This window comes from Rhinoderma darwinii, chromosome 13 (genome assembly GCF_050947455.1).
Source record: "Rhinoderma darwinii isolate aRhiDar2 chromosome 13, aRhiDar2.hap1, whole genome shotgun sequence".
Lineage (NCBI taxonomy): Eukaryota > Metazoa > Chordata > Amphibia > Anura > Rhinodermatidae > Rhinoderma > Rhinoderma darwinii.
In genome coordinates this window covers 9,171,957-9,196,514 of record NC_134699.1, presented here as the reverse complement: position 1 = coordinate 9,196,514, position 24,558 = coordinate 9,171,957, and the positions used below count along the sequence as shown (strand labels likewise).

Genomic DNA, 24,558 nt, shown 5'->3' with positions numbered 1-24,558 from the left:
AAGGATAGGTTCGCTTTTGTACACATTTTTAGGGTTTATATATAGAATTACTCTGCATAGAAAGTAGTCACTTTGTAAATACATGGCGTTACTTATCTAGTACTGATCCTGAGTTACAGCCTGTATTATACTCCAGAGCTGCACTCACTATTCTGCTGGTGGAGTCACTGTGTACATACATTACATATCCTGTACTGATCCTGAGTTATAGCCTGTATTATACTCCAGAGCTGCACTCATTATTCTGCTGGTGGAGTCACTGTGTACATACATTACATTACTGATCCTGTACTGATCCTCAGTTACATCCTGTATTATACTCCAGAGCTGCACTCACTATTCTGCTGGTGGAGTCACTGTGTACATACATTACATTACTTATCCTGTACTGATCCTGAGTTATAGCCTGTATTATACTCCAGAGCTGCACTCACTATTCTGCTGGTGGTGTCACTGTGTACATACATTACTTATCCTGTACTGATCCTGAGTTATAGCCTGTATTATACTCCAGAGCTGCGCTCACTATTGTGCTGGTGGTGTCACTGTGTACATACATTACATTACTGATCCTGTACTGATCCTGAGTTACAACCTGTATTATACTCCAGAGCTGCGCTCACTATTCTGCTGGTGGAGTCACTGTGTACATACATTACATTACTGATCCTGTACTGATCCTGAGTTACATCCTGTATTATACTCCAGAGCTGCACTCACTATTCTGCTGGTGGAGTCACTGTGTACATACATTACATTACTTATCCTGTACTGATCCTGAGTTACATCCTGTATTATACTCCAGAGCTGCACTCACTAGTCTAAACAGTGAGTGCAGCTCTGGAGTATAATACAGGATGTAATTCAGGATCAGTACAGGATCAGTAATGTAATGTATGTACACAGTGACTGCACAAGCAGAATAGTGAGTGCAGCTCTGGAGTATAATACAGGATAAGTAATATAAAGCGTTTACAAAGTGACAACTTTTCCTGTAGCATAATTCTATATATATAAACTGTGAAAGGGGGTTCCGAGGTGCAGATACATTGTAACGTGGACTTCTGTAGGACTTTTAATAATTAATTATGATTGTATTTTAACTCTTCCCTCAAAATACTCTGTCGGGGTCGGTGCTCCGTCGGTTTAGTTCTGAGCCGCGATGTCTCCCTCTCAGGGGTCTGATCGTTAGGAGCTCATACTATTGTAGTGATTACAGTTATGTACACTGCAGCAGAATACGTTGGAGCCATATAAATATTAAAACCAGTGGGGGAGGGGAGCAGTGCTCCATAGCAAACACCTCTGGGGTATATGAGAAAAGTGTTAGAATCCGCTATAGTAAATCGGAGGTCCGCGTTAAATCGCTAGGCAGATGTTTGGTAGACGAGGGGAGATCATAAGCTGCAATTGAAGGTTAGTTCAGAAAATGTCCATCTGGTCTGCACTGGTCTGTGATATGACTGATGGCGACCGGCCGCTTTCTTGTCCGTGGAGCGCCATGTGGTTCTAGTCGCAGTACAAATCCCGTGTACATAGAAATCCATAAGACGTCCTGTTCTGTTTCTTAGTTATACCGGATTCTGGAAAAGTTGGGTGACAACCAATATGGCCACGATTTCTGCTTCTATAGAGGTTGTTACTTAATTTCCCTGGGTACAGTGCTACGTACCTTGTGTTGCTGCATACCTAGAATTGCTATGCAGTATCCTGGAAAAGGTGGGTGATAAACTTGCTGAAATGGCAGCCATATTGGTTACCACCCAGCTTTTCTAGAAGCAGATATAACGGAGGACTGGCTGATCAGTGTTTTGTGTTTTTAACAAACTTGACAGAAAAGGTTGATTTAAGGTCTTATATTTACTGGGGATTCCTATCATCAGGATTAAAAAAAAAATGGTCTGCTTCCTTCTTGAAACGGCGCCACACCTGTCTATAGGTTGCATCTGGTATTACAGCTCATCTTCATTAAACTATATAGGACTGAGCTGCAATACCACACATAACCTGTGGACAGATGTGGCGCTGGAGGAAAGCAGCCATTTTTTTTAATATCCCGGACATCCCCCTTTTGTCATTATCACAAATTTATAAACTTACAGTCCTCCGCTCGTCTTTGGGGGCCGTCCTTGTTACCTGGAGTCAAGCGTTGCCCGAACGAGCCGTTCAGAGCCTTATTGACTGACATTGGAGCCATTGGGTTTTGCCTAGAGCAGGGGGTCGGCAACGTTCAGCACTACAGCTGTTGTGAAACGACAGTTCCCAGCATGCCCTTATAGCCTTTGTGTCCAGGTTGTATCCAGGGCATGCTGGGAGTTGAAGTCTTACAGCAGCTGGATTGCCGAAGGTTGCTGGCCTAGTTGATGAGGGGGGCACTGTATTTCTTAAATGTATATTTGGAGGAACATTTCAGTCTGCCAAAAATTAGTCTGTATTCTGCTGACAGGAACCAGGGAGGCTGCTGGTGGGAAATCCGTGGCAGCGCCCTCCTCCCTCCCGCAGCAATGCAGCACATCCAGACCAGTCCCACTGGATTAATGTGGATGATCCCATTATAGTATGTAAGCGATTCCCAGACAAGTTCTCAGCCCCCGTCTGCAGCCAAACCTCACACACACACACTACTTTTCCCATCATGTGCGGGCATTAAGCTTGGTAAGTGTTGCATCAGACTGGCACACGTAGCAGGCACTCCCTTTAAAGCGATTGTCCCATTGTGCTGGACGGCAATTGTGTACCACAACATTTATCATCCGCTCTGATGGAAACAAAGGTGACATTGACGTTACCACAAATCATACAAAATAATGGCCAATACCCCGGTGCCATATTAATGCGTAGCTGGGCAGGCTGCCATTCAGGGCTATGGGAAAGCTGGGTGGCAATTCCTATAGGAGCTGAGATGCAGCCTTACTGGTAAATGGGATATATATGTTATTGGTTAATGACCTGGTGGACGGGATCTATATCACTTTTATGTGTTTACGTCGGCACGCGGTGGAAGCTCGACACCTTGTACAAGGCTCGAATACTTCTCTGTTAATGGGAAAGCTGGGTGGCTACAAAAAATGGCCACTATTACAGCTTCCTTTGGTGTGGTCATCCAGTTTTTCCAGACTTCTGCATGGCAAATCTGCCTAGTTTTGGAGCAATATGGGTAGCTCTGCTATTCAGGAGTCTGGGAAAGCTGAATGACTTACTAAAAATTTACTGAAATTTGTCATTTTTTGGCAGTATTGGTTCCACTGTGAACTTCAGATGCTACAAAGCGGTGACCTGCAAGCTGTGGCGGCCAGGGCATAATGGGAGTTGTAGTTTCTTACCTGCCGGCATGGCCACAACTGTATGGTATTTATTTGTGATTGTAATGTGGTCATTCCCTATACATTTGGGGGGGGGGGGGTACAGTATGGGAGGGACGCCAAAATGGATTTCGTCTGGCTATGGTTAAAACCAACCACCTCCTTCTTTCCTTTTCCCGTGGTTCACATCAGTAGGTGAATGCAGGGGTGGCACACCTCTGTGCGGGGGAGGGGTGTGCGTTACATTGTATATAGCAGTCTGCCTTTGTATATAGTTTTACATTATTGCAGGTTGTAACCATTGATTGATTGACCTGTGTGTGCGTGCGCTGTATAAGATTTGCATCCGACCCATTAGAGGTTAGTCAAATGTTTTGCAATTAAAAGATCTGAGACCGAGACCCGTTCTGCCGACTCTTTATTTTACCGTCTTTCGACATTAAAGGGGCATTCCCATCTAAAGTGTTTATGACATATCCAGAGGAGATGCAATAAATGTCTGATAGGTGCGGGTCCTTATTGGGGACCGGTGACTACGTTCGCTGATTCCCGGCCACTGCGGTCCCCATTGAAGTCCATGGGAATTATGGACTGAGCCAAGCAAGCAGTACAAGCACAGCCATCTCTTCACTGGGGGTGGCAGCGGCCGTAAATGGGTGAACCAGACCCGTTCCTCCTTATAGGTAAGGGTCCCACCAGTTGCTAAAGAAATAAGGGAAAAAAAATCAAACACCTTCAGTTTTTTTTCGCAGGCTTAAAAGACGCGTGACATACGTTAAAAAACGCGGACGCGCACCGTACATGGATGCCACACGGAACTGCAATGCAGGAAAAATGCTGCGTTTTTTTGTGCGCAAAACGGACACGCTCGTGTGAATTAGATCTGAGAAGACTTGGAACTTCACAGCAGCGCTGTCAAGCACACTGCAGCCCCTCCCACGCTTAGTTGCTCACATGATAAACAATGGGAGCAACAGCACAATATGCTGAGGACCCCTGCCAGGTAAGTATTCGTATTACAGGGGTGCCGTAACAGCAAAAATATAACGGGCCGTACAGACCTGAGGTTTAATAATCTGACATTGTGCTGGATGCAAGAGTAATTGTTATTAACATGAATGTGTGGGTAACGCCCCCGAGCTGGAGAATTTTAGTGAGATATGTTTATGTTATAGATGTTGGTGAAGAAAAGAACATATGTAAAGTGACACACCGGGCAAAACTGGTACACTGTTATGAGTTTTTCTTTAAATCCCCGTGTCATGCTCCGCCCCTTAGGTTCCGGACTAGGCATGTATCACTTTTGTCTGGACTGCTCTTTTATGCAGTGAATTTAAATCTGTGGCTCTCCGGCCCTGGTGAAACTACAATTCCCAGCATGCCCTATGCCTTGATGACATCCTCATATTGCCTGCGCTCCCCTCCTTTAGTGCCCGTCAGCCATTGTCAGTGCCCTCGTATTGCCCCACCTCTTCTACTTCCTATTGGGTGCTGCTAGACATGTACAGAGAGTGAGACCAGCAGAGCCCAGAGCAAGGAATGTAGGGAAATGTAGTTCTATGATGATGTCATTGAGGAGGAAGGTCCCGGCAGGGCTGTACCTTGATATCTGAAGAAATCCACAGACAAAATGAGAGGTTACACCCAGGAATTTTCCTAAACAGACATAGCAAGTTTATTATAAACCCACAGCCTGTCAAATTTAGAAACAAGTCCGACAGGTTAAGTATAATTGCCTATAGTTACCGGATAATCGCTTCCTATGTTCTTCTCCATATCTATGGGCACCATCAAACAGAAAGAAGCACTGGACGTTATTAGTTTCCCTTGAGATAACCCGGAGCGGCCAGATTAAAGGGGTATTCCAACGATTGACCTGCACCCCACATTTTAGCATCCGTATCACTGCCGCTATAACCCAGACCTGCGGTTCTACTGAATCGGACGACGAGCCCCATAAAACCTGGTCATGTAAGTCCACTTCAGTAGAACCGCAGGCGGTCCGGTAAATGCTGCCGCTTTAAGGGTCGTCCGATACGAGCCTCGTGGCGTATCTGTAGGATACATTATAAATGTCTAATAGGTAGGGGGTCCTGTGACCCCTGTTGTGCCAAGCAAAATAGCCACCAGCGGCTGAGAAAGAGAGGGCACACCCGCCACGCGCGTTACTTCCTCCATTAAAGTCTATCGGAGTTGACGACAGCCCAGATCTCGTTATCCGCCCTATCCTGGCTGGCGCAATGGAGTCACGGGAATCTCCCTATCGGACGTCCTCTGGATATTCCATAAAGTCGGTGGTCGCAATGTCCTTTTAATTTCCCTTAAACAATTATAGTGGCGCTCGAATGCGCCGAATTCATGAAAACTTTTTATTGATTTGGCCCTTTCCACATACAACATTCATAGCGTATCGGGAACGTGCGCAATTTTCCAATTGGTACCGATACTGACTCGCCATTTCGACCAATACCGGTGAAAAAATTTGTAGGATGAGACCAAATGACTCGGACAAAGGTAAACCACAAGAAGAGTTATAGGGCCGATACATGTATAGGTCCATATACGCTGCTCTATATGGAAGTTGCGGTCTGATCCGGGGGAAGGGAAATATTGACTATTATTAATATATGACTCCAGTAATGATGGCAGGAGACACTCGTCATTAGAACCCGGCGCTTCGGTCTCCTATCTCAGCTCTGCTACATTCGGTTTACAATCCTTGGGCAAATATTGACCCTAGAGATTACAAGGTGATCGGGATCGTGTCAATACTGCGCCAGCGACGGAGCAGGAAACCGACATTACAGAACAATTTGTCTTTATTCTCTCGTCACCCCAGACGACTTTATATATACGCCATGTGACTTAAAGTATGTGAACCCTTGAACATACTCAAATTATTCCAAAATCGTGGGGGTCTTTTTGGAATTATAACAAACTCCATTTTTCGGGAAAACTTTCCATTCGATTTTGAGGTATTGCTGCTGGGATTTGTGTTTAGCCTGAAGGGTAATAATGAGGCGGGCACTGGAAAAAGGGGGTGTGGCTCCAGAAAATTGCCGGTGAGTGCGGCCTAGTTCAGCCGTCGCGCCTCGAACATGGTACACGATGCACTGGAACAAGCTGTACCCCAGTGTTATTAAATATGCAACTGAGAATGATCCAAACTTTTTATATATATATATATATATATATATATATATATATATATATTTTATTTTTAATTTTTATTATTATTATTATTATTATTATTATTATTCAAACCACTCTAAGGGCGGGTTCACACATGGCGGAATTTCACTTGAAATTCCGCTGCGGACACTCCGCAGCGTTAATCCGCAGCGGAGCCGTTTGTCCATTGACTTACACTTTAATTTAGCAGTGTTCGTTTAGACGAGGCGTAAAATTCCGCTGCGGAGCATAGGCTGCGGAGCGGAATTTGGTGTCCGCAGCATGCTCTGTCTGTTGCGGAGCAGTGGCGGACTCATGGCGGAATTTCTCCATTGACTTCAATGGAGAGTCAAAATTCCGCAATGAAGTCCGCAGATCTTATGTGTGCTGCGGAGCGTATTGGTTTTGCTACCATGACATTTCTTCATTCTGGCTGGACCTATGTATTTCTAGGTCTACAGCCAGACTGAGGAAGTCAATGGGGCTCCCGTAATGACGGGAGCGTTGCTAGGAGACGTCAGTAAATAGTCACTGTCCAGGGTGCTGAAAGAGTTAAGCGATCGGCAGTAACTGTTTCTGCACCCTGGACAGTGACTACCGATCCCAATATACAGCAACCTGTAAAAAAATATAAGTTCATACTTACCGAGAACTCCCTGCTTCTGTCTCCAGTCCGGCCTCCCAGGATGACGTTTGAGTCTAAGTGACGGCTGCAGCCAATCACAGGCCAAGCACAGGCTGCAGCGGTCACATGGACTGGCGCGTCATCCAGGGAGGTCGGGCTGGATGCCGAAAGAGGGACGCGTCACCAAGACAACGGCCGGTAAGTATGAAATTCGTTTACTTTCACTAGGGAAAGTGCTGTCCCTTCTCTCTATCCTGCACTGATAGGGAGAAGGGAAGCACTTTTCCCGCAGTCCGCAGCAGCTAGTCCGCATCAATTTTCTGCACATTTTGTGCAGATCCGCAGCCGTAATCCGCAACCCGGATTAGGTGCGGCATTGATGCGGACAGTTGCGGAGGAAATCCGCCACGTGTGGTCATGCCCTAAGTGTATTATAATAATATAAATATATAAAACACAAGATTAATGGTCATTTTATTTATTTATTTTTTTAAATCAATCTGGAGAATTTTTTTTTTACCATTAAACTATCTTTATAATACAAATTTTTGTAAAAAATTTATATTAACAATTTTTGAAAAAAATAAAAATATTCATATTACAAAAAAATTTAAAGGTTCGAGTTACAAAAACATTATCAACAATAATAAAACAATAATATCGTAAAAATAAATCCTTGATAGTATAATACTATAAAAATCTAATAAAAAATAAAAATAAATACTTAATAGTAAATAAATGATAATAAATATTTAATCATAGTTACATATTATTATTATTATTATTATTATTATTATTATTATTATTTATTGTTATCAACAACTGTATTAGAATATAAATTGATAATGAAAACAATATTAATGGTACACGGTCAATGGGCAAAAATAATTCATAAATCGTCTATATCCCATGAAGACCGCTCCTTTCCGTATGTCCTATTAGGCCGGGTTCACACATAGCATAAATAATGCAGATTTTCCTCCGCACCACATTTCCCTGCGACAACCAGGGCGGATACGCTGTGTGCTTTTAAGCAGTGTTTCTGCCCTGTGTGAACATAGCCTTTGGGCGTATGGCTATAATAGAGGGGGATTCCAAACAGGTAGAGCAGAGAGCTGTTCTTGCAGACCCTACTAGTCTATGAATGGCTGCCATGCAGTACTACATTTCACCTGCAGTGGCCGCTGCAGCTTCCCCTGTTATAACAGCTGATCGTTGGGGGTTTGTGAGGCCAGGACTACATCTAGACCTTACATAGGGCTACTGATTGATTTTAAGGGCTCGTCCACACATAATGGAATTGCTGCAGAAAATGTCTCTCCGCTGCGGCAGAAACGCACCATTTCCTGTTTTCTTTACTGCAGAAAATTTGCTGCGTTTTTCACAATGTTGGGGGATGGTGACCTCTGCTCTGAAAAACGAAGCAATTCAGGCCACTTTCCGCAGCAGGAATTGACATCCTGCGATCCGAAAAATATGCACCGCAGGTCAATTTCTGCTCGGAATATCTACACAGCGCGTGGATGAGATTTGTTCAATCTCACCCTCTTTGCGGCTAATGTATTCGGCTGCGTATTTTCCGTAGGTAAAATATGCAGCAATTCCGCTACGTCTGGACGAGCCCGAATCGTTAAAATCAATCAGTAGCACTGCAAAAAGTCTAGATGTAGCCCTGCCCTTAGGTAAACGGCTACTCCTAGATAAAATGTCTTGAAACGACTCCACTAATAAAAAAAACTAATAATATTACATATTTAATTAAAAATAAAACAATATAAAAATAAAATAATACATAATAATATAAAAAATATATGAAATACAAAGAAACAATATAAAAATTCTATGAAATAATAATAATAATATATAATATAAAAATATATATAATAATACTATAAAAATAGATGTAATAATAATAAAATATAATAATATAAAAAAAATATGAAATAAAAAATAATAAATAATATTAAAAATAAATGTAATAAAAAAATCTAATAATAGATATAATAATATATAATAATATAAAAATATATATAATAAAATCTAATAGAAAAATAGATTTAATAATAATAATAATAATAATAAGATATCATAATATAAAAAAATAAATGTAATAATAAAATATAATAATATAAAAAAAAGTAATAATAAGAATATATAATATAAAAATAGATGTAATAATAATAAGGAATAAATAAATAAATAAATAATAATATCAACACTTCATGATTGGGTTGAGTCAGCCAGACCTTCCCTACCCAGATTCTTCACTTAGTTTAAGCTGTCAGTTTTGGGGTGTGGTGTGTCACCCTATTTTACTAGGTATGTGTGCCACTGACTGCTGCCCCTGGCATGCAGCAGATCCTGAGTGGCAGCAGGTAAGTGTCAGTGGCCACTGCCTGGCTTCCTGCCTGTATATAACATTGCTGCAGGAACAGGAAACCAGCACTGACAACGTGGAGAAAAGTTTCTCTGTGATGCAAAAAAAAAAAAAAAGTCCCTCCCACTAGAAAAAGTTCCAGCTCCAAATACTCCAGGATTCAGTGCTGAGGACTATAGGGAGCGCACACCACTGTAGAGAGTGAATGGGGAGAGATTTAGGGAGTCAGGGCTCAGAACTTTAGAGGGTCAATGCACAAAGATTTAAGGGGTCAGAGCTGGGCTTAAGAGAGATTTAGGAAGTGCCTGGATCCTTAGTATTTCAATGCCCACAGCTTTATATGCCACTTTATGTGCCATGCTTCTAGGTGCCAGCGTGGGTTAATCCAATTTCCCCTTTTATATTGAATGGCATCTGTTGGGGGCAAACATGCCCACAGGAGCGACCTGGTACGATTACTAAATGATGATCAGTCACAGCCCCCGCTCAAGACCCCTCAACATGTGGACCGGATGAAGAGGAACAGCGGAGACCCTTACTGGTCCAGGTCAGTGATCAGACTGCAGTATGGAGCCCACAGAGCTTGCAATCTATTGCCACACTTTAGTGTTGATGTGGCTGCTGACAGGTCTGCGCCTGTAACAAATTCTTACAAGTTGTGCGTCATTTAGTAACTTTGTCGCCGTGTAAGTTGGGCACTGAGCCTGTGTGATGGGTTCAGTCTGTCGTACATATGTGGCAATGTTGTGACATTCGCAACGCCCCCGCATAAAAAATGGCGCAGTTTGATGATCATTTAGCACGTTATAGTTTGGGCTGTGTTTGTGCACAATATGCGGTGTCTGGTATAGGAGTATCCTTTTGGTAGTGATTGCTGGGAGTTGTAGTTCTACAGTGATTACAGATGTTTACACTTTGTGTCAAGCTGAGAAACATGGAAAGAAGCGCAGCACAACTAATTTGTCCTATGTAGCAGAGCCAGGTTTGCCAGATGGAATAGGCATCGGTTAGTTGCATGGGGCAGAGCTGAGTTTACCAGCATTGCAGTGCTCATTTTGTTATATGCAGCAGAGCCGAGCTTGTCCGATTTAGTAGGGCTCATTGTATCAGATGCAGCAGAGCCGCGCTTGTCCGATGCAGCAGAGCCGAGCTTGTCCGATGCAACAGTGCTCATTGTATCAGTAGCAGCAGAGGCGAGTTTGACAGGTGCAGCAGTACTCGTTTGCCAGATGCGTTACGAATTGAGTTTGTCATTTGACAAAATCCGTGGTTATGCCACAATGTATCTATGTTTTTACATAGGACTGCAAACAAAACCCTCTACGTTATCGTTACACTTTCTCCCAATCTGAAAGCCACCTCCAAGAGTTAAATGACATATTCAGCTCTGCAGTACATCTAACCGTGCAAAATAAACAGCGCAAGATAACAACAAATCCTGTCGTGTTTTGCCAGCTGTGGTTTTTATTGACCGCTTTTATTAGGCATGTGCAGCCGGATAAAGTCGCGGGTGGTGATAATGTTACATTGTAGAATCAAACTGGTAGGTTCGGACTAGAAAGCCGATGCCGTCAGCACAGTTCCACTACATGAAGTTACTACATAATGTGACCAAACTGGATCTAGCGCCTTTATGTACATCGGCTCAAAATTCTGCATTGATTTAGTTTCTTAATATATCTTTATACTGGTCAGAGCTCCATTTTCCTGATACAGAGCTCCAAATCCTCTGCATAGCCATAGAGATAAATGATAACATTCTGTCTTCCTGCAGCCACCACTAGGGGGAGCTCACTGCATACTGTTATACTAAACATAGAGGCAGCTGCATAAATCTATATGCACTGAGCTCCCCCTAGTGGCAGATTTGTAATGGTGTAAACATCTGTTTTAGGCCAGGATCACACACGCACAGTTTTGATGCAGTTTTTGGATCAGTTATTTGAGCCAAACTCAAAAGTGGATACAAAAGAAAGTAAATGCATCAGTCTTTTCCTTATACCTTTCCTTTCTTTTTGGTTCCTTCTGGCATTGGGTAAAAAAAAAAGTCGCTATTGTTTATCATTGGCATGAAAATCTCCTGAGAACAAACTGTCTGTGTCTCCAAACCTCGCACTATGTGTATTATATATAAACAACAATACAATGCTGTAGCAGTGCTGAGTTTGTCACCTGGCAATAGATGTTGTGACCTCTGCGGTTGTCGACAGGACTGCAGGTAATTCTACATACTACTTGGCCATCTCTCCACTGAAAACAGGTTAGGGATCAGTGGTCTTCAACTAGCGGCTATCTAGTTGTTGAAAAACTACAACTCCCAGCATGCCCTAACAGTCGCAGGCAGTTTTTCAGTAACTGGAGTGCCACAATTTGGCGATCACTGATTTACACCATTGAAGGTCACACTCGAATACAGTGTTCTCCAACCTGTGGCTCTCCAGCTGTTGCAAAACTACAACTCCCAGCATGCCCTGACAGCCACCATCTGTCAGGGCATGCTGGGAGTTGTAGTTTTGCAACAGCTGGAGAGCCACAGGCTGGAGAATTCTGCTCTAAGGGAATTGCATATTCCCCTGTATGTTACTCTTATTGCAATCCCATCTATTAGCAGAACATTGGCTGCTGTTTATGGCAGACTGTATCCAGCTGTCATAAACTAACCTGAAAAACAGGACAGGGAAGACATAGTGGATTTGTCCTCCCTGTCCTGCTCTACCCGATCTATTTGATTCATACAAAGATAATTCCCTATGGAGACTTTTATCCTGCAGTGATACTGAAGGATGGGGGAGGGGAAGAGACTTCCTTGTTTACATTCCGGTATGCTGCGTGATACATTGTATCATCAGGTTGTATCTGACCTGGAATTTATTTGTTATTTTGTATTCAGGGCTAAAACAACTGGCTCCATTTATCTCCGATCTGTTCCTTTAAATAACAAGAACGTCCGTAGGGGAATCGGGACTGATTGGCCAATGATCTTGTGGTCCAATATCTGCGACCACGTGCCCACTTTAATGGAGATCATCGTCACCAGAGCTGTCTGGCAGCCGCCCATCTTCCTTGAACTATAGAGTTAATGTGTACAGCTGTGCATGCTACTGTGGGCATTAGGGCAAGTACCTGGTGGACCTAATACATATGGCCGCCTTAAAGGGGTTGTATAGTATTAGAAAAACATGGCTGCTTTATTCCAGAAATAGCACCACACCTGTCCATGGCTTGTGTTTGGTATTACAGCTCCATTGAAATGTATTGCTGAGCTGCAATTCCACATACAACCTGTGGACAGGTGTGGCGCTGTTTTTTGATCAATGCAGTTACGTTTTTCTAAATTTGTACAATCCTTTTCTATATGTTCTATTAAGGCATATAGATGTCACAGGGGCCTGGATAGACTCAGGACCCCCCTTTATGAGCTAGAGGTAATTAATTATCTGTCTCCTGGGGATGTTGGATATTTTAACTGCCGGACCTTCAGCAATGAAAAGATCGCCAGCAGGTCCGTATTAGAAAAGAGCTTGTCCTGACGGGACCTTCAGATTCCCCCTTATTGAGGCTCATTTCCCTTAGAATATGTGTGGACAGTACCTGATATTATCCTTTTACTGCAGGCTTCAGAGCTGAAATCCCCCAGCATTCTCTGCTTGTTCCGTGTCTGTACAGTACTTCTGGGATTTGATCTCTTTACAATCTGATGTAGGAAAAAACAACTGCCCGCCTTGTTTTGTAAGAGCTCATATGTCAGGGGTATGTCTGGTGACAAGCTTGCTGACTGTTTCCAAAGACTGCCGGCGGAATTGTGAATGCATTATACAGGCTGTCGAAAAGCAGAGTTGTCCTTGATGTAAAGTCACCCCTCACCTGTATAAGCAGTGGTGTCCAGTATTTGTCTCAGGTTTACATTTTGTGTCTCCCAATTTGCTGCCTGTAAAACCAGTGCTACCAGTTTATCTGCTGGGAAATTCCCCGACATAGTAATTGATTACAGTACAGAGATGCAGCATGTCTGTGTCAGGGAAAGCTGGGTGACAACCAATATAACCTCCATTCTTTCCTTAGCAGGGCTTCTCACCCAGCTTTCCAGGCTTCTTAATGTCAAAGTCTGCCTGATTACACCGTGATAAATCTTCCACTTCTGTTTCACTACACGATTGGGAAGATTTACCATTCAGGCATCTAGGAAAGCTTGGTGGTAACTCCTGTGGGAGTATTAATGGCAGCCATATTGGTGGTCATTCAGCTTTCCAAGAAGCAGATGTAGAAGGGGATTATTACACATATATGGATACATAGAAACCCACACATACTAGTATTGTATAAGCCTTAAAGGGGCTGTCTGGTATAGAGAGCCCCTCTAAATCTTCAGGCAGTAGAGGATGTCGCCCAAACATGACCCCGCTGTATTAGCCAGAGCCAAAAGGACCATCGGTGTCCATTGTAATTGAATGCAATTGTGCCACCCTCAATCAATTTTATTGAAGCAGTGTCACAGTATACAAAAGGGGTTGTCCAAATTGGAGTACCCCTTTAAGACCGCATGTCATAGCGATCCAGTAGATCTCAAGGAGAGTCATATATGCAGATTATTAATAGGGATCAAATCTTTGTTACAGGCTGGAGATCCGTGTCTGGACCGTGGCTCTTCTGATGGGAACATGTCTTCTGTACTGTGCCCGTGCCAGCATGCCAATCTGCGCAGTGTCAATGAGCGGGTACTTTGGCTGGGACAAGCGCCAGTCTGGAGTTGCCCTGGGCAGCTTCTTCTGGGGGTACTGCGTAACCCAAGTGGCAGGGGGGCATCTCAGTGACAAGTGAGTACACGGATCACTCTCTATCAGTTGGCTCCATTTTAAGTAAGTGAACCCTTTTTAGATGTCATACTGGTCTGGTCACTGGGACCCCCAAGATCTCTACTACCAAGGGGCACAGGCTGGTCTTTGGACCACCATTAGGCTTGAAGGTTCAAGTAATGTTGGTGGCAGCTCCATTGAGCTCACGACTGAAAGTTGTCTTGGAAGAGCACCGACCCCTTTGTTTTAGCGACCCATGGGTCCCAGATCGAGGACCCCCCACTTTGGTACTTTGTGACACCTCTCAATGACATATTAAATGATAGCTTTAAGCGGAGGTTGGCTTTAACCTTCTTGATATCCTGTGATCTGTTTTCTAGGGTGGGGGGAGAGAAGGTTATCCTCTTATCTGCTCTCTCCTGGGGCTTCATCACAGCAGTGACCCCCCTGGCTGCCCATGTGACCACAGACCCCCTCCTCTTGGTCAGTCTTCTACGCTTTCTAATGGGACTTCTGCAAGGTAATCCTCGGGGGTGGGTACTAAAATGTAATTTCAGATTAATTTTGATTTCCATATGGGGCAGAGTGTTTGGCTAGTAAAAGGCGACTATCACCAGGAACTTCCAGGGCATTTGCAGAAGCAGAACTAGTGGGCACAACAGCAGCTTCTAAGTGGGCCCTCCAAGTGTCAACCCCTAGCGCAATGGGGCCCATGGGGCTCTCCTGATCAAGAGGACGGAGGTTAGGTCATTCTTTTAGAAATGGACCTCTACTCGTTTTTTAGTAGTCACAGCTGCAGGAAAGTGTTATGTGACTCCTCTCAGCTGTGCTTATTGGCTGAGTAGGTTCAGCAGGGGAGGGGCTTATGTGACAAGATAATCTCCACCCCTGATCAGCTTTTATGAGGGTACATAGTCAGTGCAATTTTGTCCTCTAGTCCCTTGGTCTTGGGGGATTATGTAATATTAGGGGTGGTCCGTTCCTGGGGCTAGTTTCCCTTTAAGTGCCGTCAGGCCTGATGACCATATGTCTGCTATTATGGAAACATAAATTTGTATTGATGTTTTGGCTTTTAACCCTTCTTGTTCCCTCTATATAAGGCGTGCATTTCCCGGCTCTGGCCAGTCTTTTCTCCCAGCGTGTGCGGGATAATGAGCGAGCGTTCACCTGCAGCGTTGTGGGCTGTGGCTCCCAGCTTGGGTATGTACCAGTGACATTTAGGGTTTTGCAAATTGTCTAAATAAAGTTATGAAAGAACCATTAAGTAAAGTCATCTTAATCGATCAAGTTTTTAAAATATAGCCTCAGGCCACCCAGCTTTCCTAGGCTCCTTAATGGCAGATCTACCTATTTATTCAGAGATATGGGAACACAGGGTGTATCTCTGTATCACTAGGGTCTGGGCAATTGTTACCTGCCTTTAGTGAGGAGCAGTATGGGGTCAGCTAAACAAAGACCTTTCGTTTTCTTGTTCCAGGACGCTGCTGATTGGTGGGGTCGGGTCGGTGTTGCTGGAGTGGTACGGCTGGGAATCCGTCTTCTATTTTGCTGGGTTTCTCACCCTAAGCTGGGGGTATTGTCTGAGCACCTACCTACTGAAGGAAAGAGGTAAGTTAACATCTTAAAGGGGAACTCTACATAAAATTTTAAATTCACCTGGAGGGAGGGGGTTTGGGAGGTCGTAGCTGTCTCCATTTTCCCAAATTTCAATATGGCCATTGACAACTGCAAGGTACCCACCAGTTGTATACTAGTAGTGTCAGGAATGGGGTTGTCAGGTCACCACTCTGCTTCCAGTCAAGAGACGAAAACCTCTGTATAGTTCATCAATGTCTTCAGTCCTCAGAGGGTTGAACATATAGTCAAATCGGCATTAAAGAAGAACTACAACCATTTTCACTGCCCGACCCCCTGAAACGATTTCTTAAAAGGGAACTCCCAGCATGAAAATTAGTGAGGGTATCTTCTCTATTGGATGAATGGATGTAACAGGGAATGGTATTGTCATGCCTGTCATTGCAAATACTGTCCAGACCCCCACCCAATTCTATGACCCCAAAGCCTTAAGACCCTAACTCATCTCTACCCATAAGGTAAAATTGGGTAACACACAGTTCCCCAACCCGGGGTTGCACTGTATGCCCGCATGTCTAGCCATACTTCTGATATTCTCAAGACGAGATAATGCTCTTTATATCATTATGTATTATTATTTATTATTTTATTATTATTATGTATTATTATTACTATGATTTATTATTATTATTTATTATTATTCTCTTATGTATTATTTATTAATTATTATTATTTATGTATTATTTTATTATTATTATGTATTAATATTACTAATTTTTATTTATTTTATTTATTATTAATTATTATTATTTATGTATTTTATTATTTTTTATTAATTATTATTAGGTATTATTATTACTATTTTTTATTTATGTATTTTTTATTTATAATTTTATTTATTTATTATTATTTATTATTATTTTGCTTTGTGTCGTTCCTAGAAAGAATTCTCTCTTTTGAAGACCTGGGGAAGGGTTTCTCATTGTCCGCGCAGACCAGCGTGCCCTGGAGACGCTTATTTAGGAAGGCTCCTGTGTGGTATGTAGGTCTTAAAGGCATCTATTTAACCCCTGAGTTGATAGGATACAATAAAAAATCATTTTTATATTATCCCATCAGTGGGCATTACAGGGTATTTGGCACCGCCAGCTGTACATTCATATTATGATTGGGCATACAGCACATAATCCGATCCCTATAGGCAGTTCTAGACCCTGGTTATTTGTTAGCACTGTCTCTTTAAATCTTATCTCTATTCCTATGTTTGTGTAATTTTAGGGCAGTGATCGTCGCCCAGCTCAGCGTGGCCAGCACCTCATTCACCCTGTTTTCCTGGGTTCCAACTTTCTTCAAGGAGCGATTCCCAGACGCCAAGGTGAGAGTCATGTGACCCAAAAGAATTCCCAGGCTTGGAATACATTCATGTGATTGTCTTGTGCCACCTACTAGTAAAATATGGAAACTGCAGGGTAAAATCACAACCCTATAGAAGTGAACGGTGACTTAAATTCACTTCTATTAAAAGTGAGTAAAGTTGCAACATGTGATTCGGGTCTTGCAACTGTTCTGCCACCGAGATAGTGTGACCAAAGTTGTCGTCTAGCGCGTGAAAAAAGTTGTCGTCTTTCACGGGCCCTTAGTCTTCCATAATCTTTTGTTGTCGGATGTCCTGGATCTTCTTGTTCCTAACTAGCTTCTTGTCTTCCAGGGTTGGGTGTTTAATGTTGTGCCCTGGCTTGTCGCTATCCCATCTGCTGTTCTCAGTGGGCTCCTGTCTGACTACCTCATCACGCAAGGTAAGGCACCTGCAAGATACCACTAATTGAACACCATTATGGCTATGTTGCTAAAATAATCAATGTCAACTCGTTTGCTCCATTGGTCGTAACAGGCTTGGCCAATACAGATTTTTCACTGGAGAATCTTTCCGATCATAGACAATAATTTGCAGTGCATGTCCCTTTAATAACCATATTCCTGATTGGATTGGGGGCAAGTTGACCCATATATAGGCGGCTTTCTGCATAAGAGTTTAGGTGACCAATATTATTGTGAATGCTCGGCGGCCGTTTTTATTTGTCTGACCCCATGTGCTGCCTGAAGAAGGGGTTAGTTTGACCCCGAAAAGCGTAACTGTCACTTTAAAATATCTGCCAATATCCTGCTTCTTTGACTACTACAAATGGCAGCGTTCATTGAAATTCCTAGCCAGTTTTTCCAGTGTTCTCACAAGGGCATTATATGGTCAGTGGGAGCATTGCACCTGCTGACTGTTTCCTTCTGAACACTAAAGAATTTTGGTTCATCTGGAAAAAGTTGTATTTAATTGTAAAGAAAATATACTAGAAACTTTAGCCAGATAATGAGCTAATGAAATGCAAGGGAAATTTGCAAGAACATATATAAAGACAAAAACTGATCATATCCAGTAGGTGGCGCTGTTGCTATGACAATTTCTGATCTTGTTTTACTGACATTGTGAAATATAGAGTGGATATATTTGGTGCGTCTATTGCTGGTGGTTTCCCCTCTAATAGTTGTGGAAATATTCATCCTTCTTTTTCTTTACAGGATATAAAACTATCTGGGTCCGGAAACTCATGCAGGTAATTGCATCTCTGTCATTTCTTTCTTCTCTGTTGTCTTCTGGTGGAAGATGCTCGGGTGGCAGATATCAGGATCAGATGTAAGAAGGAGGAGATGCAGGGGTGCTGAGTTTGTCAGGGGCAGCGGTGCTGAGTTTGTCAGGGGCAGCGGTGCTGAGTTTGTCAGGGGCAGCGGTGCTGAGTTTGTCAGGGGCAGCGGGGCTGAGTTTGTCAGGGGCAGCGGGGCTGAGCTTGTCAGGGGCAGCGGGGCTGAGTTTGTCAGGGGCAGCGGGGCTGAGTTTGTCAGGGGCAGCGGTGCTGAGTTTGTCAGGGGCAGCGGGGCTGAGTTTGTCAGGGGCAGCGGGGCTGAGTTTGTCAGGGGCAGCGGGGCTGAGTTTGTCAGGGGCAGCGGGGCTGAGTTTGTCAGGGGCAGCGGGGCTGAGTTTGTCAGGGGCAGCGGGGCTGAGTTTGTCAGGGGCAGCGGGGCTGAGCTTGTCAGGGGCAGCGGGGCTGAGCTTGTCAGGGGCAGCGGGGCTGAGCTTGTCAGGGGCAGCGGGGCTGAGCTTGTCAGGGGCAGCGGGGCTGAGCTTGTCAGGGGCAGCGGGGCTGAGCTTGTCAGGGGCAGCGGGGCTGAGCTTGTCAGGGGCAGCGGGGCTGAGCTTGTCAGGGGCAGCGGGGCTGAGTTTGTCAGGGGCAGCGGGGCTGAGTTTGTCAGGGGCAGCGGGGCTGAGTTTGTCAGGGGCAGCGGTGCTGAGTTTGTCAGGGGCAGCGGTGCTGAGTTTGTCAGGGGCAGCGGGGCTGAGTTTGTCAGGTGCAGCAGGGCTGAGCGTGCCAAATGCAGCCAAGCTAGTTTGGTTTAGATTAGCTGGACATGTCAGATGTAGCAGGGCTGTGTGAGTTAGGTGTACTGTAACTGAGTGTCAGATGCAGTAAAGCTGAACTTATCTGATGCAGCAGTGCTAAGCTCACAATGTGTAATGTGTGGACTTCAGATAATCCTACCATATTGACCCAAAGGGTTATCGCTTTACGCACAAAAAAAGTTAAAGTCTGGCTCTGCTACATCTCTGTACACCTGGTGTGTAGTGCTACTATGTTTCCTTCTTGTACAGTCTCTTCTTTTATCTCCCCAGGTCTTTGGAATGGGGGTCTCCAGCCTTTTCATCCTCTGCTTGGCTCACACTGACAGTTATTCCCAGGCTATTGTTTTTGCATCTGTGTCGGTGGGACTGCAAACGTTCAACCACAGGTACGGACCCTGCTGCTGTAGATTATAAGTGGTCCCTTTATTACATACACTGAGTAACATGACTTTATTTCGTTACAGTGGTATAACAGTCAATGTTCAAGACCTCGCACCCTCCTGTGCCGGCTTCCTTTTTGGTGCGTATATATCTGTTATAGGGGATTGTCAGGAGTCGGCCGGGGCCTCATATCCTCAGTTGCAGTGCAGTTGTAAATACATTACTTATCCTGTACTGATCCTGAGTTACATCCTGTATTATACTCCAGAGCTGCACTCACTATTCTGCTGGTGGGGTCACTGTGTACATACATTACATTACTTATCCTGTACTGATCCTGAGTTACATCCTGTATTATACTCCAGAGCTGCACTCACTATTCTGCTGGTGGAGTCACTGTGTACATACATTACATTACTTATCCTGAGTTACATCCTGTATTATACTCCAGAGCTGCACTCACTATTCTGCTGGTGGAGTCACTGTGTACATACTGTACATTATATTACTTATCCTGTACTGATCCTGAGTTATATCCTATATTATACTCCAGAGCTGCACTCACTATTCTGCTGGTGGAGTCACTGTGTACATACATTACTTATCTTGTACTGATCCTGAGTTATATCCTGTATTATACTCCAGAGCTGCACTCACTATTCTGCTGGTGGAGTCACTGTGTACATACATCACATTACTTACATTGTACTGATCCTGAGTTATATCCTGTATTACACTCCAGAGCTGCACTCACTATTCTGCTGGTGGTGTCACTGTGTACATACATTACATTACTTATCCTGTACTGATCCTGAGTTACATCCTGTATTATACAACCAGAGCTGCACTCACTATTCTGCTGGTGGAGTCACTGTGTACATACATTACATTACTTATCCTGTACTGATTCCGAGTTACATCCTGTATTATACTCCAGAGCTGCACTCACTATTCTGCTGGTGGAGTCACTGTGTACATATATTACATTACTGATCCTGTACTAATCTTGAGATCAGATTTCATTACTGACCTATTGTTCAAAAGTAATGGCACGTGTTGCGTCTATATTACAGGGGGTCACACTGATGCCTCTTACACAGATGGGGGTTTAAAACATTTAAAGGGCTAGTCCATTATAACTCATCCCTTCTTCTCTTCATTAGGTGTGGCCAACACTGGAGGAGCATTACTCGGTAAGTCATAAACTGATCACCAACATATAAATCTCTCTAATAGACTTTTAATGCCTCACAATTTTCAAGATCTCTGCTTGATGTCAGTGAATTGGAATGTACTTGTTTACATCCAGAGGGTTAAAACCTGTACAGACCTTATACTTCTATTGACTAATTATTACAAGTATCAGGTCTGTACAGAATTTTGGTTTATACAATATTTTTTTCCATTCACTTACAGTAAGCAGAGATCTTGAAAATGGTGAGAAATTTAAAAACACAAAGTGTGTAATGATTATACAGTGGTTACGTTTTATTTGTGGTTGTTTAGGTATAATATTGGAATTTATGGTCCATGATCCAGAGTTTATGCCCTTTGTGGCCACGAGATGTCTCCATAATATGACAAGAGTTCTCTGTCTGGTGTTGTACAGGGGGCACCGTGGGTTCAGGTTAATGATGTTACCTGTAGATCTGTGTTCTTCCCTGGGTAAAGGTTCTCATCGTTACTTTTGGCATGGGTGGGCATAGCCTCCTGGCATCTGGGTGTCTACGTCATGTAGGGAAAGGACTCATTGCTTCTCAGTCCGTATGAGTTTGTCCTATATTAATGAACTGCACTGTGTAGTCACAATGTTACTAATAATTGCCAATTAAAGGGGATGTCCAGTTTGTATGTCACTTCCCATATGGCAGGTTAATCTCCCAGGGGCTGATCTTTAGGGATGGGGGTAGGGTTTAGATGCGGAAGCCCCCACTGATAAGCTGTTGAGGCAGGGGATCTGTTGGTTTATGATGGATAAATACCAAGTCTCTCTATTGTAATAAATAAATATCCATTAGGGTGGGTGACTTTTGAGATCTCCATTAACCCAGGACAGGATCTTTGGAGTTCAAAGTTGGGTCCAATTCACTTTTATTGGCTAAACATGTCCAAAAAGGGTTAAAACGACTGGCAGGGCTGCCTTATGTTAGATGTGCCCGGTGCGGTACATTTTGTTGCTGTAACCCCCCCCCCTCCATATACAGCATTCCATAATTGTGCCCATATAGCAGTGCTATATAGTGGCTAAACAAGAATGCTATACAGTGCCGCCACCATCATACACTGCACAAATAATACCCTGTGGAGTGCTACAGTAGCAGTGCCACGTAAATGCCACCATACAAAAAAATATTACCGCCATACACTGACCAAATAGTGCCATACATAAAGTAATCTAATAACAAGGATGTATACAATGTCTAAATAATACTGCTACACAATGAATATTAAGAGTTATGGTGGTCACCAGCCTTGGGTGGCAGGACATGGATGGTGCCCCCTTCAGGAGGAATAGCTGATCACATAGGTCCCACCCCTCCATACAGCCTGTAGGACAGAAGTCCCCAACCTTTTGGATCTTGTGAGCCACATTAGAAGGAGTGATGGTCACGAGCCACATTCCAAATAAGAAGAAACATGTAGCGGAAGTGAAGAAAGGGGTACAAGTGGTATTGCAGGGTTTCAATTCTACATACAGAAGAAAATATGTATTATAGCATTCAAATTGTCGCGGTTCAGAGGTTCGGATATGTCTTCGATATAGTCAATTTGGAAATCATATTGTAGCCTATGCATATAGTCATAACTCTGGGATCCTATCGCGAGCCGCACAACTGGAGGTCACAAGTCACATGTGGCTTCCAAGTGACTAGTTGGGGACCACTGCTGTAGGATATAGGTTCTTGGATATGATTCAGTCCATGATTGATCCCCGGTAGAGAAGGGATCTTATAATTTTGTCTGACCAGTTCTATATTGTGTTTCCTTGACTCTACATTTTTGGTCCTAGGTGTAGTTTGGGTCTATCTTTGTGGTTACCTCATTGAAACCACCGGCTCCTGGGGCCCCATGTTTCATCTGGTGGTTGCTGTTAATGTGTTGGGTTTAATCGTGTTTCTGGAGTTTGCCAAGTCTGAAAGAATGGACGTGGAGATGATCCACATCTAAGCGGGCAATGGATGGAGAAGCCATGGAGGATCAAGACCAGGTGGATCTGCAGAACAGTCTTGGCACCAACATTACCCTCCTGGTCTTTGTCAATCTGTTGAGTATACCAAGATGATCATGTCAGCTGAGTTACCCCAACCAACTTGGGTTATAGCGCCCCTGCTGGCTGATAGGTTACCTTGGTCAAGAAGAGATGAAGACACAAATGGAAAATAAGTATGACTCCATGTAAGCTATAAAGGACAACTCAGGAGAAAGTAGACTTTTTTTTTTTTAAAGATGTATTTAATTTATTCTATAGCGCAAAGGACTTGATATAAAAAGTTATGGCAGAAATAACATGGAAACTCCTGTCATGTCACAAAACCGATGGAGGCCAACACTGTGAATATACACAACCCACGAGCTTCACAACTGGACATCCCATACTGACTAACCACAAGTTATACTGCAGGAGAACGAATGTTCCCTAATAAAATATAGCATTTTTATGATTTTGTTCTAGTTTATTATTTAGATGCACTGATAGAACCACGTACAGAGATATACACACCTCACGTGTCACTTCTCCATGTACAGAGATATACACACCTCACGTGTCACTTCTCCATGTACAGAGATATACACACCTCACGTGTCTCTTTTCCACATACAGAGCTATACACACCTCACGTGTCTCTCCTCCTCCATGTACAGAGATATACACACCTCACATGTCTCTCCTCCTCCATGTACAGAGATATACACACCTCACGTGTCTCTTCTCCTCCGTGTACAGAGATATACACACTTCACATGTCTCTCCATGTACAGAGATATACACACCTCACGTGTCTCCTCCTCCATATACAGAGATATACTCACCTCACGTGTCTCTTCTATGTACAGAGATATACACACCTCACGTGTCTCTTCTCCTTCGTGTACAGAGATATACACACCTCACATGTCTCTTCCATGTACAGAGATATACACACCTTACGTGTCTCCTATGTACAGAGTTATACACACCTCACGTGTCTCTTCATGTACAGAGATATACACACCTCACGTGTCTCTCCATGTACAGAGATATACACACCTCACGTGTCTCTCCATGTACAGAGATATACTCACCTCATGTGTCTCTTCATGTACAGAGATATACACACCTCACGTGTCTCTTCATGTACAGAGATATACACACCTCACGTGTCTCTTCATGTACAGAGATATACACACCTCACGTGTCTCTTCTCCATGTACAGAGATATACACACACCTCACGTGTCTCTTCTATGTACAGAGATATACTCACCTCACGTCTCTTCTCCATGTACAGAGATATACACACCTCACGTGTCTCTTCGTGTACAGAGATATACTCACCTCACGTGTCTCTTCTCCTCCATGTACAGAGATATACACACCTCACGTGTCTCTTCTCCTCCATGTACAGAGATATACACACCTCACGTGTCTTCTCCCCCATGTACAGAGATATACTCAACTCACGTGTCTCCTATGTACAGAGATATACACACACCTCACGTGTCTCTTCTATGTACAGAGATATACACACCTCACATGTCTTCTCCCCCATGTACAGAGATATTCTCACCTCATGTGTCTCCTATGTACAGAGATATACACACACCTCACGTGTCTCTTCTCCATGTACAGAGATATACTCACCTCACGTGTCTCCTATGTACAGAGATATACACACCTCACGTGTC

General features: G+C 43.5%; 1 protein-coding gene across 1 annotated transcript; it reads left to right on the top strand.

Moving 5' to 3' along the window:
- The first annotated feature begins 9,631 nt into the window (after nt 1-9,631).
- Nucleotides 9,632-23,331, top strand: SLC17A9 (solute carrier family 17 member 9). Its single transcript, XM_075846740.1, has 13 exons — nt 9,632-10,022; nt 14,092-14,289; nt 14,649-14,788; nt 15,369-15,468; nt 15,746-15,876; nt 16,785-16,881; nt 17,122-17,218; nt 17,552-17,639; nt 18,415-18,449; nt 19,562-19,677; nt 19,756-19,811; nt 20,836-20,865; nt 22,683-23,331. Exons 1-13 carry the CDS (start codon nt 9,883-9,885, stop codon nt 22,838-22,840), a joined length of 1,386 nt encoding a protein of 461 aa, XP_075702855.1. The 5' UTR covers nt 9,632-9,882; the 3' UTR covers nt 22,841-23,331.
- Nucleotides 23,332-24,558: the final 1,227 nt, after the last annotated feature.